The sequence below is a fragment of the Gymnoscopelus braueri genome (genome assembly GCF_963280865.1).
Source record: "Gymnoscopelus braueri genome assembly, chromosome: 1".
In the NCBI taxonomy this organism is placed as follows: Eukaryota; Metazoa; Chordata; class Actinopteri; order Myctophiformes; family Myctophidae; genus Gymnoscopelus; species Gymnoscopelus braueri.
The window spans coordinates 63,702,458-63,716,880 of NC_137603.1; the positions used below are offsets into that span (position 1 = coordinate 63,702,458).

Consider the following 14,423-nt stretch of genomic DNA (forward strand, 5'->3'; position numbering starts at 1 on the left):
TCTCTCTCTCTCTCTCTCTCTCTCTCTCTCTCTCTCTCTCTCTCTCTCTCTCTCTCTCTCTCTATTCACTGGCCCCGTATTATCGCTGCTTGCAGCTATATTATATCTGTTGTATTTGTGTTATTACTGTGCAGACAATGAACCCATTCTACGAATTCCCAAAAAAATTACAGGACATTACACAGTGTTGATAATGAAGAGCATCAATTGTATATATGTTTAGCTACATTTAACATTACCTCATTTTAGGCTTTTAAGAATTGGACAACCATCTTTGTATTGTAATAACATTTATTCAAAATAAATCTGTCAGGTGGTCTTATTTTTCTTCTTTTTTGGAGGAGAAGGAGATGGAGGGCCAGGAATCAGAGAAATATCTGACTCCAGTTCCTCAATCTCCTTTAACTTTTCTTCCTTTTCCTGGACCTCAAGATCACCCTCTGGCTTCTCCTGGTCCTCGTGTTTTCCATGTTCCTCCTCTGTCAGGGTCTGGACTCCCGGTTTATCCTCTGCTGGTGGAGTTACAGGAACACAGTCCATGTCCTCCACAAGTGCTAAAGTTGGCGTTACAGAACATAAATTAATTGTGTTAATATGTTTATTGCACAGTATTACGATTAAGATATATGTCATGAATGTTAAATATATCTTACCTTCATTAAAGAAGGCGTCACAGGATGCACAGTTCTTCTGCTGGGGACGTTTGCGCCTTTGCAGATAGCTGATATTCTTGCTCAGGTTAGCATTTTTCTGTCTCATGCTGGCTATTTTTTGGGCCAGCATTTCTTTGTTGTGGCTTAGTGAGTTGAGGTAGATCATGGTCTTGACACTTAAGTTGTGCAAATCCGCCTTCATTTGCTCTTTTGTCACTCCCTCATCCTCACAAGCGTACTGTAAAGAAACAAATAAAAAAATCGAATCACACAGTGTAGACAAACTTTAAACCGTTAACTTAGCATCGTCTTGTCTTACATAAAAAACATCTTGAATAACCGTTTACGGTTAAATGTTTAAACTTACGGTTAAAAGATGAAATTTCTCGCTAATGTTTGCTGATTCCGTTGATTTTCCAGAGGGAATCTTGGTGGGAGAGGCCATTGTGTCGCTGAGTCTTATATTGTGAGTAGGCCTAATGCTGCAGTCGTTGGAATGAATGAACGAGACAATAATATAGCTCCGGGTTTAAAGACAAGTGCTTGTGGGTGTGCCAATGAAAACTACCTGGTGGTCATTGGATGTTCCGTTTGAATGTCATTGGTTGTAGTGTCACATGCCTGGATCAGACCAGAGCCGTATAAGAGAGAGTTACGTTACGTTTTCACTCGCCGCAGTGCAGATGGGCTGTAGTTCCAAACATTGGAACTTCCTCATTGAGTTTCACAGAGCATTTCCTCATTCCATTCTTGATTCCCATAGGTAAGTGTCGTTGGAACAAACCACTTGTTAAATATCGGACCACTCCACTTAATGGCCCCTCTTGTCACAATCGTTCGGACGCACAGAAAGTTGCTACAACATGCCACTTTGATGTCAAAGTGTATATGATGAATTGGCACACACATTTATTCATCATTTTTGGAACAAAAGCTTCAGAAACAGTGCTTCTCTTTCAAATCTGTGAACAAGGCATACTGTAAACGCTAATACATTTGAATACAGAACATTTAATAGTTATGCACAAATACATTATTTGATGCATAAAGTATGCACAGCTGCCTGTTCACATTACCCATTTATTTTACCCATAGACAACAACGCAAAATAAAAGAAAACCTTGTGAAATAAAGAAGACACCTGTACTAGTCCATACCCATGGGGGGATATGCGCACATGATCTGGCAACCTGAGAGACAGGTGGTACCATAGTTCACACCCGTAACCATGGCGACATTCCTGTCATCAAATACTCTGGTTTTTGTGTACAATTAACAATCAACCACTTGACAGTGCAAGACTGAACTTGTACCTAAAATCATTGACACGCCCATGAGCATCTTTATAAGAAAAAACGCCTCATCCCTCATTATTTCGCCAAGACCAACACACCAGCAGATCCACACACACAATACACAGCATATCCAAAAAAAGAATAACGATGAACTCCCCATCAAAAATTCCCGAAGGACTCACAGCTGAAGGAAGAATGATTCGAGAGAAACTGCAATTGTTGAATGTAAGATCTATCATTTGACAATATATATTAATTGCACATAAGCAGATTCTGTAAAAACTATAAGTACTATGTTCAATGTATGCATGTGGTAATACACATTTCAACGTAAGATTCAGGACCTGGACAAAGAAGAATGTTACTCCTAAGACTTCATTCTACTGAAATGTCGAGTTAATTTTATTATTCTTTTGCTTTTATTGCAAGTACCGATGTGGGGACAAGAATGTTCCAAAAGAAAAGATGGCACCACACATTGAGGCTTTGGGCACGCAGGTGATGATGAACCTGGAGCTCCTTGAGGAAGACAGAGATGGACTCAAAAGAGAGCTATCCCAACTGTGCATCAAAAACGGAGAACTGCTCGTCAACAAAAAAGACCTTGAACAAGCAGAACCAAACAGCGCATGTCCAACCTGTGCAATAATGTTCACAAATGGTGAGGAATATTATTCTCAACATGTTTAATGTTCTTTGATTAAATGTCATGACTGTGCAAACAAAAACTTTGTAATAAATAATCGACCTTACTCCTATATACTCGTTCTACCAACAGAACCAAAAGCAGCCAGCATGGATGGAATAAATGAACAAGGAAAATAAATAAAAAATCTAAATGAAAATACGTTATGTCTGTATGTATTTATTACACACCCATATTTTCAACCCAAATGTATTTATGAAGAGATGTGTTCATGTAAACTACGTTTATAGTATGATTATCAGCTGGTAAAGGTTATGTAGCATTAGGGTGGAAGCATTGTTATCGTATCAATACAAATTTTAAAACATTGCTATGATGAATTTAACTATTTCAAGAACAAAAATGCAAAAATTAAAAATAAATATAATATATGATTTGTAATACACTACAGGGAAACAAAAGTTGGTACTGAAGATATAAACAAATCAGTTTTAAAATCTTAGCCTACTTATATGGGTAGAATTTCTTAATAATCACATGAACAAAGAGCAAGCTGAATCCAACACCAATTGGAATCCTAACACTACTGTTTCTTATTTAACATTTAATTGACACTTGTGGTCAAACGAACTTATTAAGCCAATCAAATTAACCCACGTAATGCATTAAAAGCATTTGATTTCAAAACAACTTCACGAAAGGGACAAATAATGAAACACCTCTGAGAGATGTACAATTTACATAAACATAGTCTCACAACAAGTGATCTTTCTCCGGATCCCAATCAACTTCAACCACCACATTGTGTAACTCATTGTCACTTCAAAGAACAAGCGCTCTCCTCATTAGAAAAAAACTGGCGCCACCCGTTTGAGGTCAAATCGACCTGCATATAAGGCCAGTTCAGTAGCTACACCCCACAAACATACAGAAGAAAATATGGCGAACAACAACAACACAGTGCAACCTGGAGTCCGATTCTCCCGTATTAAGGGACAATTTCAAGAAATAATTGTAAGTTAAACATTGAAGTTATATGTTGCCAGATACAGCCCTATATGTTTGGGACAATTAAATAAGTCTAACCTTACATAAAACCCTCTTCTAAAATTAGCATTAATTGTATTCCCTCCAGCTCTAAAACAACATATAGGCCTACAGTTATATATGTATCACATTATAGCCGATACAATCTATGTAACAACATGCATTTTCGTGAAAAAGCCTGAAAGATTCGATAACAGTCTAGACTTAAACCCTACCAATGTGTGTGTTCAACAAATATCTCTAACAGATCTTAATTAACCGCATGGCGACGAAGCATGGTTAAAAAGCTAATTCAGCTCCAACTTTATGTTCATTCTAAATGCCTAGCAAAAGACATAATTATTTCATGCCAAAGCCTAATTAGAGTAATCACCACATACCACCAATGTATGATTATATAATTGTATATGAACATTATGTGTAATTTATTTTCTTCCACTTTTACTGTTTTCAGCGTGTCATCCGAGACCCAGAGAGCAGCATCACCGACATGACGAAAGCTGTCACCGAGGCCCAGAGGGCGACAGAGGCCGAAGTGGACGCACTCGAGGCCGAGTTCCACGGCCAAAGTCTGCTATTGACCCAGCTCAACCTGCAGGATTGGCATCGGGAGAGTGAGAGGGGGCGTCTGGAAAGACAAATGCAAATCTTGGAACTGCAGAACCAGATTTTGCGTCTGCGTCTGCAGAACGACTAGACCGGTGAGACAAAGCTCAAATCAACATTTTAATAATTGTAATCATGTCAAACACATTCGACAAATATCCAATTACATGCTAACACTAATACTAGGCCCACTCCAAATATTACGTTACGTTACAGAGGATCCAGGACCTCTAGACGGTCCTCAGAGTTACTACAGGGGGTCCGCATATATTTTTTAACCACTTGAATCCTAACGTTCCTTTTCTGAGGAGGATTTGGAGCAAAAATAGCATGAACTGGTAAAATAGCTATTTTTGACAAAGTGTTATTGCTGTAGAGGGAAAAGGAGCAGAAAATATTTATCTGAACACAGTTTTATACAATATAGACGAGGGTCCATGCTTCATCTCCCTCTCAGCTAGGGGGTCCTTGACTTGAAAACGTTTAAGACCCCTGCAATAGAATGAAAATAAAACTATAAATGAAAGAACATGTGATTTCACTATACAATGAATACACCTAACAATGTTTATGTTTCATTGTCTTTCAGAAGCTGAAGAAGCTAGGCCAGGCCACTTGGCCAACATTTAATTTTTCTTATAATGTGTTTTAGTGTTTAACACTCATTTGTTTTTTGAAACTTTCAACTTTTCAATCATTAATAAAAGTTGGTGAAATATTAATGGCTTCTCATTATCAACAGACACACACATGGGACAATACAGCTATTGAACAGCACTATAGATTACAAAGTAACTAAGTACATGAACATAATTACTGTACTTAAATAAAATGTTTAGGTAATGTTTACTTTACTGGATATTTTACTGTTTTAAAAAGATTCAATTCTACTCCTTTAAATCTCAGGGGCAAACATTGTACTTTCACTCCACTACAGTAAGTAAAGATACTTTGTAAAACAAATACAATTCACTTCTCTTTAACTCAATGAGATCTGATAAGTTTAGGAATTTAACTTACATTAATGAATTCACAGTCTCAAAAGGTTTCAATTCACTTCTCATTAACTTAATGACCTTTGATATTAAAGTTAGGAATTTTAACTTACATTAATGAGTTTTCAAAAATTGCTTTAATTCATTGTGTTGACTTTTGTCATGTTGACTGAACTTTGGTCTTATATGGGACGTTATCGCTATGAAATAAAATACAAACAGTAATAATCCTCACTTTTATTATATTCATGGGAAAAGAGTACCTTATGTTGTATGCCACTGTAAAATGGCAATACATTGTTATCTTACTTTGACTTTGAGATGAACTGTTCTTTATAACATTACATGGTTGAAACTCCATTGGCTCTGGTCATACAATATAATCATGGACTTAAATAGTAATATATTATTAAGAAAGAAAGAAAGGTTCTCCAGCGGAAAAATACTAAGGCAAAAGTCACCTCAAGCACACAACGGAAGTAGAAGGACCGCAGAAATTATCGCTTATGGGACAGCGACGGGAGACCAATAGTTTGTTCCTGTTAAGGATGTAAGTTATTCAACCCATAAAGTTTGCTTAAAACAAGTTGTTTTTCCCAAGCCAAGAGGTGAGTTTCAGTGGTTAGATGTCTGTATGTTTATGTGAATTCAGTTTTAAGCCAGTAATAATAAATGTATTCAACCCCAATTGAAATGTTTGCTAGGAGCATGGCAGGCTTATCTGAATACAAGGCCTTGAACAAACGCTAAGTGCTTGTTTGCCCTGAAATAATGAATTCATGCTAATTATGCAAGAATTATCTTTAATGAAGGGTTTTATGACGATAATTACTTTCATTGATAACTTGTTGTAGATTAGAAATAGCGTGGAGAACTCTGTTTACAATTTGTGTGTGTGTGTGTGGGGGGAGGGGTGTGCGCCTATGTAAGTGATTCAACATAAAGTTTGCTTCAAACAAGTTGTTTTTCCAAGCCAAGAGTTGAGTTTCAGTGGTTAGATGTCTGTATGTTTATGTGAATTCAGTTTTAAGCCAGTAATAATAAATGTATTCAACCCCAATTGAAATGTTTGCTAGGAGCATGGCAGGCTTATCTGAATACAAGGCCTTGAACAAACGCTAAGTGCTTGTTTGCCCTGAAATAATGAATTCATGCTAATTATGCAAGAATTATCTTTAATGATGGGTTTTATGACGATAATTACTTTCATTGATAACTTGTTGTAGATTAGAAATAGCGTGGAGAACTCTGTTTACAATTTGTGTGTGTGTGTGTGTGTGTTTTAATAGGTTTTGATACACAATGCTTCACAGAGCATTGTAAACTTGTAGATCTATCATCTTAGGTCCATTTTACAGAGAGGGTTTAAGTGTTTAATGTGTATTTCTTTGTCTCAGCTGTACAGTATAAGTCCAATGATGAATATCACATCTTGCTGCTGGTGAATGAAATCACTTCACTCCTACGGGTGCATTTCTCCTTTCCGACATGTCGCCTTTCCGACGTTGACGAACCCTATACCTAACCCTAACCCTAACCATAACCGCACGCGGAAGCCACTAGTCGGAGTGGTGAGATGTCGGAATGGAAGGAGCACCCCCACTCCTACAACATGCATGTGAAGTAATGTCTCATTGAAGTTGTTGTAAACCCATTAAGACCTGAGGCCGATTCTCAAAATGTCTTCTAAATCCAAAGCTCTCAAAATTGTGTGTGACAATGACCACCAAAATGTATTGGGGCACATAAACCCCCATCTGAAAAGTGAAATGTCTAATCTTAACCTGAATATTTTCCCTATTGTAAGTTGAACTCTAGAATTATAATTGTAACCAGAAAACAAACTATTAAACTATTTCTTCTTGTGAGGACCTTGAAAATTGCCCTCACAATGTCTATTCTGTCAATTCTACTATACTTGTGGGGACATTTAACCCTGACAAGTATAGTCACACACACAGTATCAAACCTGATACTAATATCTGTTTCGTCCCTGCAGAAGGCTTGTTGTACATTTAAAATAGCACCTCTGTTATTTGATTCTAAACTATTTCCTTCAATACTAATGATATGAAGGACTCATGCATATTCTCCTCCCATTTCTCCCATCTTCAGTCCTCTGCTTTCTTGTCCTTCTCGTGTAGTCACTCCATGCAAGACTCCACAGAAAATGGAAAAATGTATCTAGAGAAGTCATCCAGAGGAGGTATGAACCATAATTCTCTCTGTAATCAAACGGTAGCATTGGAGCAGTGAGTTGAAGTTCCCCTTTGTGCTGTTTTCTCTGAGATTTCCGAGATGATTTGGAGATTAAAAAGAGCAGTGTGCAGCCTCCTCCTCCACTCTAATGTTCCATGCTACCACTTCTTCCTCCTGTCTGCTAGGCTAGGCTCAGAAGTAAGGCCCGTGACCAGGGCAAAGTCAGTGGGGAGACGGGCCCAGTGTGGACATCAGTACCGCCATGTGCAACAAGGACAGCAGGTGAGAGTCCTCATAAAAGCACAGCCGATTACTCACAAATACACTATTTTATCATCACTGCAACAAGACTGGTAGACGATTCAAGTTTAGGTGGTAAACTTTAAACTCCTCTCTTCCAGGATAGAGGGGCCAACTGTACGAACATCTACGGTGTGAAGAAAGGCAACCATCCAGCATGGAAGATAGAGTACCGCATCGTCCCCAAATCTTTACCAGAACACCCAGACTGCAAAACCATACGCATCATCTACAACACGGTTCAGGTACAACACAGATCAATGTGTGATTCCCCAATGTTGTGACCGATCCGAATCCAAATGTGTTGAGCTTTAGACTTTTTTTGGGGATGAAACAGTGTTAGGATACTTACCCTAAAGAACTTTACATACAGCCTAAATGATAATAACAAAGATTTCTTAAAGACGTGACAGCTATTCATTAATGTAGTTGTTCCAGGTTTTGAGAAAATGTGATGGATCCTGTACATTTTACTGTTTTTTTTGTGCTGTCTTCTAATCGATTTAAGTTAGGTTGGTGTAGTTTTTTTTCCTTTTGTGAGTTTTTAGTATTGTTAAGTGCGTTATTGAATGTTGGTTTGTTCACAAAACCAGAAAAATTAGGTTGTCTGAGCAGAGATGATCTTGGTTTAAGTGTACTGTGGCCGGAACCAAAATTAATTGCAAAATTAAAAAAAAAGGTTTAGACTTTGATGATACATTACGGTAATTGATGTGAACCCTATCTCTCCCTGACCTGAACAACCAAACCCAGGCGAGCCCTAGACAACCAGAGGCTTTCCTCGACACTACTACCTCGCCAACAGAAGAAAGGCACGAGGTATCCACCCTTTAAACGCATCAAGTAGGACTGTACAAGTCAGCATCCAAAATTATATTTTGTGATTATAGTTTTGTCTGCAATGAAGTTTACCAAGTGTAGAGGGTTTAAATGGTCAATATAACATGTTTTCTCTGTTTCAGCTCCTGTCTTATAGGTGGGATGTTGCTGTTCTGAACGTCTGAATGACCCATCCCTGGCTTTCTACCCTGTTAAAGGAAATCTACTCATCACTCCCACAGACCATCATGTTACAGTAATGTATCATTGAGTATGTGTTGTTAAAATGTTACACATTTAGTCAAGAAAAGACTGGGACACTATAGATTCACACAGAGATAGACGTGAACGCCCAGGAACGCCACACTCGATTTTAGCTTAGGGGAAAACGGAACGATCTGCCTAATACAGTTACATCATACACGATCATTTGGATCACTTTCAGAGCTATATTATGCATAGATTACAGTTCTCAGTCACCACGACTGATTTCAGTCATTTGGATTCTATAGAAGTGGGGCTTGTCTTCCGTGGAAGCATGTCATGCAAAATAGGCTATCTACAAGCTCACAACACGTCGTACGATCTCTCCTTGTTGTCTCTCTACAGTCCCAGAACTGTGTGCTGGTCCAGAAGGGTGAGGAGGCCAAGCAGCTGAAGCAGGACCTGCATAGGGCCCAGAGCCTGTTCACCTCGGCAGAGAGAGAGCTGCGCTATGAGCGGGAGAAGAACCTGGACCTGAAGAGACACAACGCTCTGCTGGACCATGAAAAACTCAAGGTTACAAATGATTCACAGCAGACCCTTATGAAATGGTTGAAGGTGTTTATTGTCACATACAGTTCCCATGAAATACAGCTGGTGGCAGAATTATAGACAGAGGCCGCACAAAATTAGAGAACCAGATAGAATGGTGGAATAGTAGTGTCATTAATGAATCAACAAGCTCTGAGAGATAATTGGCCTGGATAAATGTTTTCAGTATTACCGTAGGTTCAACCAGCCCAAGATAAAGCATTTAAGCAATATACTCAAAAATGGATGGTACTAATATATTAGATTTTTATTTATTTATGTTGAAATAATTTTGAACTGTGCTATACATATAATGGCTTTCGTTCCACAAAATAACGAACCTCCACTGTGAAAACATTTACGCCTAGTGTACTCTGACATGAAAGTATCATGGTGATGTGGTTCCCCCAGCTATGTGCAGAGCTGAAACAGGCCCAGACCAAACTGGTCCAGACGGAGCAGAACGTCCACGGCAAGACGACCGACATCGAGCGTCAGCAGCACAAGATTAGAGAGCTGGAGCTGGCACGCAACTCCTCCAGCCGCAATGCCACCACCAGCCTGCAGGAGGAGCTGCAGGCCGAGAGGGCGCGTCTCATCGCAGCTGACAAAAAGGTTAAGATTTTGGCTTAGTGGCCCTGGAGTCCCGTAAGCCTGCTTTTTGTCAAGCAAATCACCAGACAGAAACGGCTTTTTGTCAAAAGTGTTCTGTCAAGCAGTTTCCTTTTTATTTTTCATTCAACAGGTGTTCCTAATACAACATGCTCCATACACACACTGAGCAGCTTTAGTGTAATCGTTAAGTGAGCTTGTTGGAGGCTGGGGAGGCTACAGGCTGGGGAGGCTTACAATATCATTGTTGGGTTAGTTTACGTCCATGTGGTGGGTTCATTTACAGATTTAAGAATCCAACACTCCCTCAAGTTGTTTATTAAACCAGTCGTTCTCAAACATTTTAATGTCAAGGACCCCAATATTGATATGCGTTTGTCAAGATTTGTCAATGTTCTTTGAAAATAGCAGATCTACAAGCTCACAACACGTTCATTAACGTGCATTAAACACTCTCACTAGACACAGACTTGTGTGACTCCCTTTTAATCACACAGTACAATTTACAATTGACAATTTAGGCATTTAGCAGACGCTCTTAATCCAGAGCGACTTACAGTAAGCAAGGAAAACACAAGGTAATACATTAAATGCATAGAAATAGTCATCTAGAATCATAGGTAAACCACGAACCAGTAAGATCCTCTGTTAATTTATCCATTTGTTACATTAACACTGAATATTTGACTGCGTATCTGTCCATCCACCCACCCTCCCCCCTCCCTCTATCTCTCCTCCCAGGAAGCTCCTACAACAGCGTGAGGAGGAGCTGCAGCAGCAGGTGCGCTCCCTGAGGCTGAAGGAGGCCAACCTGATCAGAACAAACTCAGAGCTCAGCCACCGGGCCCAGCAGCTTGACACCCGACTGGCCGTACTGGAGGCTGAGCACAGCAAGGCCAGAGAGGAGGTGAGGGTTGGTTCACTTGATATCTCCTATCTTGCCCGAGGTGTGCCAAAGGCTCTTTCACGAGACATTAGGCAAACGGAGTGGTATCAGCTATCTGCATGTTGAGAGCAGAATAGCAGACTAGAGATGTCTATTAAAAGCTGATGCCCCATGCAAGATAAAGAAAGCTGGTTGATAAAAAACTAAATATATTTGTTAAGTCATCGTTATTATTTTATTTTAATTTTCACATACAATACACACATGCTGCATACTCTGTCCAATTTTTGTTTTTTTTGTGTGCATTTTTTAACACAAATCTTCTCTTCTGGGGGTCCCTGGCACAATGTTTTCAGATGGGGGTCCGCAGCCAAATACGTATCAATTTGGGGGTCCTTGGCATGAACATGTTTGAGAACCACTGCTCTATGCCACCAGCTACTGTAAATGCGTTGTTTGTCGTCAACACTTGTTTCCACATAATGTTCAGAATTAAATGATTGCCCCTGCTTATATTTGCCTTCACACTGGATTGAGGTCTGTATTGTGTCCACAGCAGAGGGACTGCCAGAAGACGTGTCACAGGCTGCAGGCGGAGGTGGCTTCCAGTCAGCAAGAGTGTGACAGACTGCAGGGAGAGATGCAACAGGTGCTCCTGCAACTGAACACACACATCAGGTAAAACAGCGTGTGTTTTTTCCTCCCCGATCGTAGTAACTTGGCAACGCCCCCTTCCGTGACGCACGCGAAACTGCCTCTCACATGAGCGGACCGCTTTAAATAACTCCCAAACCCCTACATTACCACATGCTTCCGTGGCGTGCAATGTAAAGCATTAGACTTACAATCCCTGCGCACCGGGATTGAATCCCTCTCCCGCTGTTGTTGTTCTATCTAACCTAAAATCGATTGCAAATTATTCTATTAGGTATACGCATAGTTTTCGGTTATTATTTTAAGTGGTTAAACTAGCAATATGTTCAGATTAAGCATAAAATCATAATATATAATAATATATATCATGTAAAAGCAATGGTTAAGCCTCGATCTGTGATTTCTTCACCTGGTGAATGTAGAACAACAGGAACAATTACTAAAACATCATCAATTTACATATTGTGTTAATTTGTTTGGAAACGGCTCTAGTGTGGGGGGCTCCTTTCACACTATGACAAACATTTTCAGTCGTGAGATTTTTTTTTGCTTTAATCCATGTATTATGGACGATAGAAACATTGTCAACCAAGAAATATCCATCTAAAGGACAGCTGGAACACAATTGTACACTCGCCCTCGGAAAAGTAATCTTATTAAGATATATGTGACTAAAAAGACTAAACATTGCCAATCTATGAGCTCACAGCACGTCGGAACACGGCGCGTTGTAACTGTGCTAGATTGGCAATGTTTGGTTTATGTTCCCCACAGAATACGTAAACTGGGGTTCATGTGGTTTATCAAATTATCTTAATATCTTATTGAATGAGTCAAGTTTCAGCACAAGCACCACTGACATCAGAGATCTGTTTCCCTCTTTCCAGCTCCATCTAAATACCAAAACACAGTCGCCCCGGGGCAAACACGCCGGGTTACACCAGATATTCCTAAACGTAACCTAAGTAAAACTATGCCTAAACATAACTTTATTCCTAAACGTAATCTCAGAAAATGGTGCCAAAACATAACCTTATTCCTAAACTGAACCTCAGTAAAACTATGCCTAAACATAACCTTATTCCTAAACGTAATCTCAGAAAATGGTGCCAAAACATAACCTTATTCCTAAACTGAACCTCAGTAAAACTATGCCTTACCCTGAACTTATTTCAAACCTTATCCTCTGTTAAACAAATACAAGAATACAAGAACCACTGGTCAGTGAGAAAAATAGGGGAGAGCGTGTTTGGGGCGAGTCATCTGGTTACTCTCGTCTCACTCCTTGGTACAAAACATGTTTAAATATGTACAGTGTTTAATCACCTGGAAGAGACACTATTACTTGCTACTTATTTGCTCCTAATTTATTTTATGATAAGCAATTAGCCTCTTCTGTTTTTAATGTTTCATTACCAACATGGTTAATGCAACATGTGTTCTTGTTTTCTCTTGTGTTTCAGTGATAGCTGTTCCTGACCATCTGGAGGACGCACACTCATCACAGCATAGAAGAATGAAGAGATTGTATTTTCTGCACCAAGAGGGGAACAGTTTTTGAAAGGAAGAATGTATTGGATCAGGTCCAAAACTTAATTAATGGACCAAATGTTTTATCGGCAAAGGATAATGTTCAATAGAATGTTTAGATCTTGTTACCAAGTGGGATGGTATATCGACATTTTAGTCAGTGAAAAACCACCACTGCCACCATTTGTTACCAAGTGGGATTATATATTGGCATTTTAGTCAGTGAAAAACCCTTTAAATGTCATGAATGGACCACGAGGCAGGCTTGCAGGTAAAAATAACAGTATTAATTCCAGGCCAGGACACAATAGGTGAAACCACAAAAGAAAAGAAACTTAAATTCAACACAACTAACAGAGGTACGGTGTCAACCTCACTCCATGGCAGCCCCAATTCTACTGAGCAGCTCTCTTTTATATAGTCTATACAGACCCCAACCATGGCTACAATCAACCAACCCAATGCATTCGAAATCCACCCAAGCTGCTCCCCATGTAGCATTAATCAACTCCTCAGGCTTCAAGGCAACCTCCCCTTTACAGCATCTGATAAACAGATAAACACAAGTATATTATATTCCATGTCACAGCAGAATGTGCACCTTGTGTGGGACTGAGAATCTACAAGTTATACAATACAGCATAACATACAATGAATGTGTTACATTAGTAAATTAGTCAAGCTACTCTGTCACAGATCTTAATTAAGTTTTAATCAAATACTTGTAAAATCAATTGTATGAGGTCACGGGTTTTGGTTTGTAGGTAGCCCAGGGTTTCAGTTGCGAATGAGACGCTGGTTAACCGCTCAAAAAGGTCTTTCTATTTACAAAATGTGTCAACATTAAAACACTCTGTATCCAGCATGTAAGAGGGCAACCAAGTTGTTTTCAGCCACGGACAAGCAGTAACTTAGTACGACCCAAGATTTTGAACAAATACACCTGTGTTCTCGAATATCTGAATGCTCTAATCTGAGGCACCAAAACTTTGCTGTAACCATATTGTTTTATGTGCACAGTTTTGCGCAATGCACCTAGATATATTGAAGTTAATGTTGATCTAAGTCTTACTGGTAAGTTGTGTAAGCTAGTTCAATTACTGTATTATTTGTATAAAATGACTGCCTTTTGTGAACTATCAGTTAGGCGTTGTACACCTATTAATCCACTAGATGGCAGTCGTGAGCAATTAAGTGTTAAAGTGTTGCCATGTCCGCTTATTATAAGCGACTTTGGGCTTATTTTTCTGTAAAGTTGCTTGTAAACAAACGAGCATTATTTGTATTGGTGGTTGCGGTTTTATTTTGGCTTTCTAAACAGTAGTTGCTTATTTGTGCCAAATATTATTTAAACCAGTAATTCTCAAATATATATTGTAGATCTGC

At 39.2% G+C, this 14,423-nt stretch overlaps 1 protein-coding gene across 3 annotated transcripts; it reads left to right on the forward strand.

Moving 5' to 3' along the window:
• The first annotated feature begins 6,493 nt into the window (after positions 1 to 6,493).
• LOC308093120 (uncharacterized protein) lies at positions 6,494 to 14,423 on the forward strand. Of its 3 annotated transcripts, none has more exons than XR_013933849.1 (8): positions 6,494 to 6,865; positions 7,387 to 7,448; positions 7,627 to 7,723; positions 7,843 to 7,986; positions 8,495 to 8,560; positions 8,704 to 8,831; positions 9,170 to 9,340; positions 9,767 to 9,906. XR_013933849.1 is itself a non-coding variant. In XM_080439342.1 (5 exons), the coding sequence occupies exons 2-5, from the start codon at positions 9,903 to 9,905 to the stop codon at positions 12,984 to 12,986; spliced, it is 372 nt and encodes a 123-aa protein (XP_080295468.1). In that variant the 5' UTR covers positions 9,176 to 9,340; positions 9,767 to 9,902; the 3' UTR covers positions 12,987 to 14,423. The 3 variants fall into 3 exon arrangements, 1 of the variants encoding a protein (XP_080295468.1); XR_013933850.1 differs by having other exon boundaries at positions 8,704 to 8,816; XM_080439342.1 differs by lacking the exons at positions 6,494 to 6,865; positions 7,387 to 7,448; positions 7,627 to 7,723; ... (1 more) ...; positions 8,495 to 8,560; positions 8,704 to 8,831 and adding exons at positions 10,709 to 10,874; positions 11,410 to 11,531; positions 12,971 to 14,423 and having other exon boundaries at positions 9,176 to 9,340; positions 9,767 to 9,970.

Coding starts and splice junctions, on each gene's coding strand:
- LOC308093120 (XM_080439342.1), top strand. CDS start 9,903: ATGCCACCACCAGCCTGCAGGAGGAGCTGCAGGCCGAGAGGGCGCGTC. Junction 9,971..10,708: donor TCATCGCAGCTGACAAAAAG/GTTAAGATTTTG, acceptor CTCTCCTCCCAG/GAAGCTCCTACAACAGCGTG. Junction 10,875..11,409: donor ACAGCAAGGCCAGAGAGGAG/GTGAGGGTTGGT, acceptor TTGTGTCCACAG/CAGAGGGACTGCCAGAAGAC.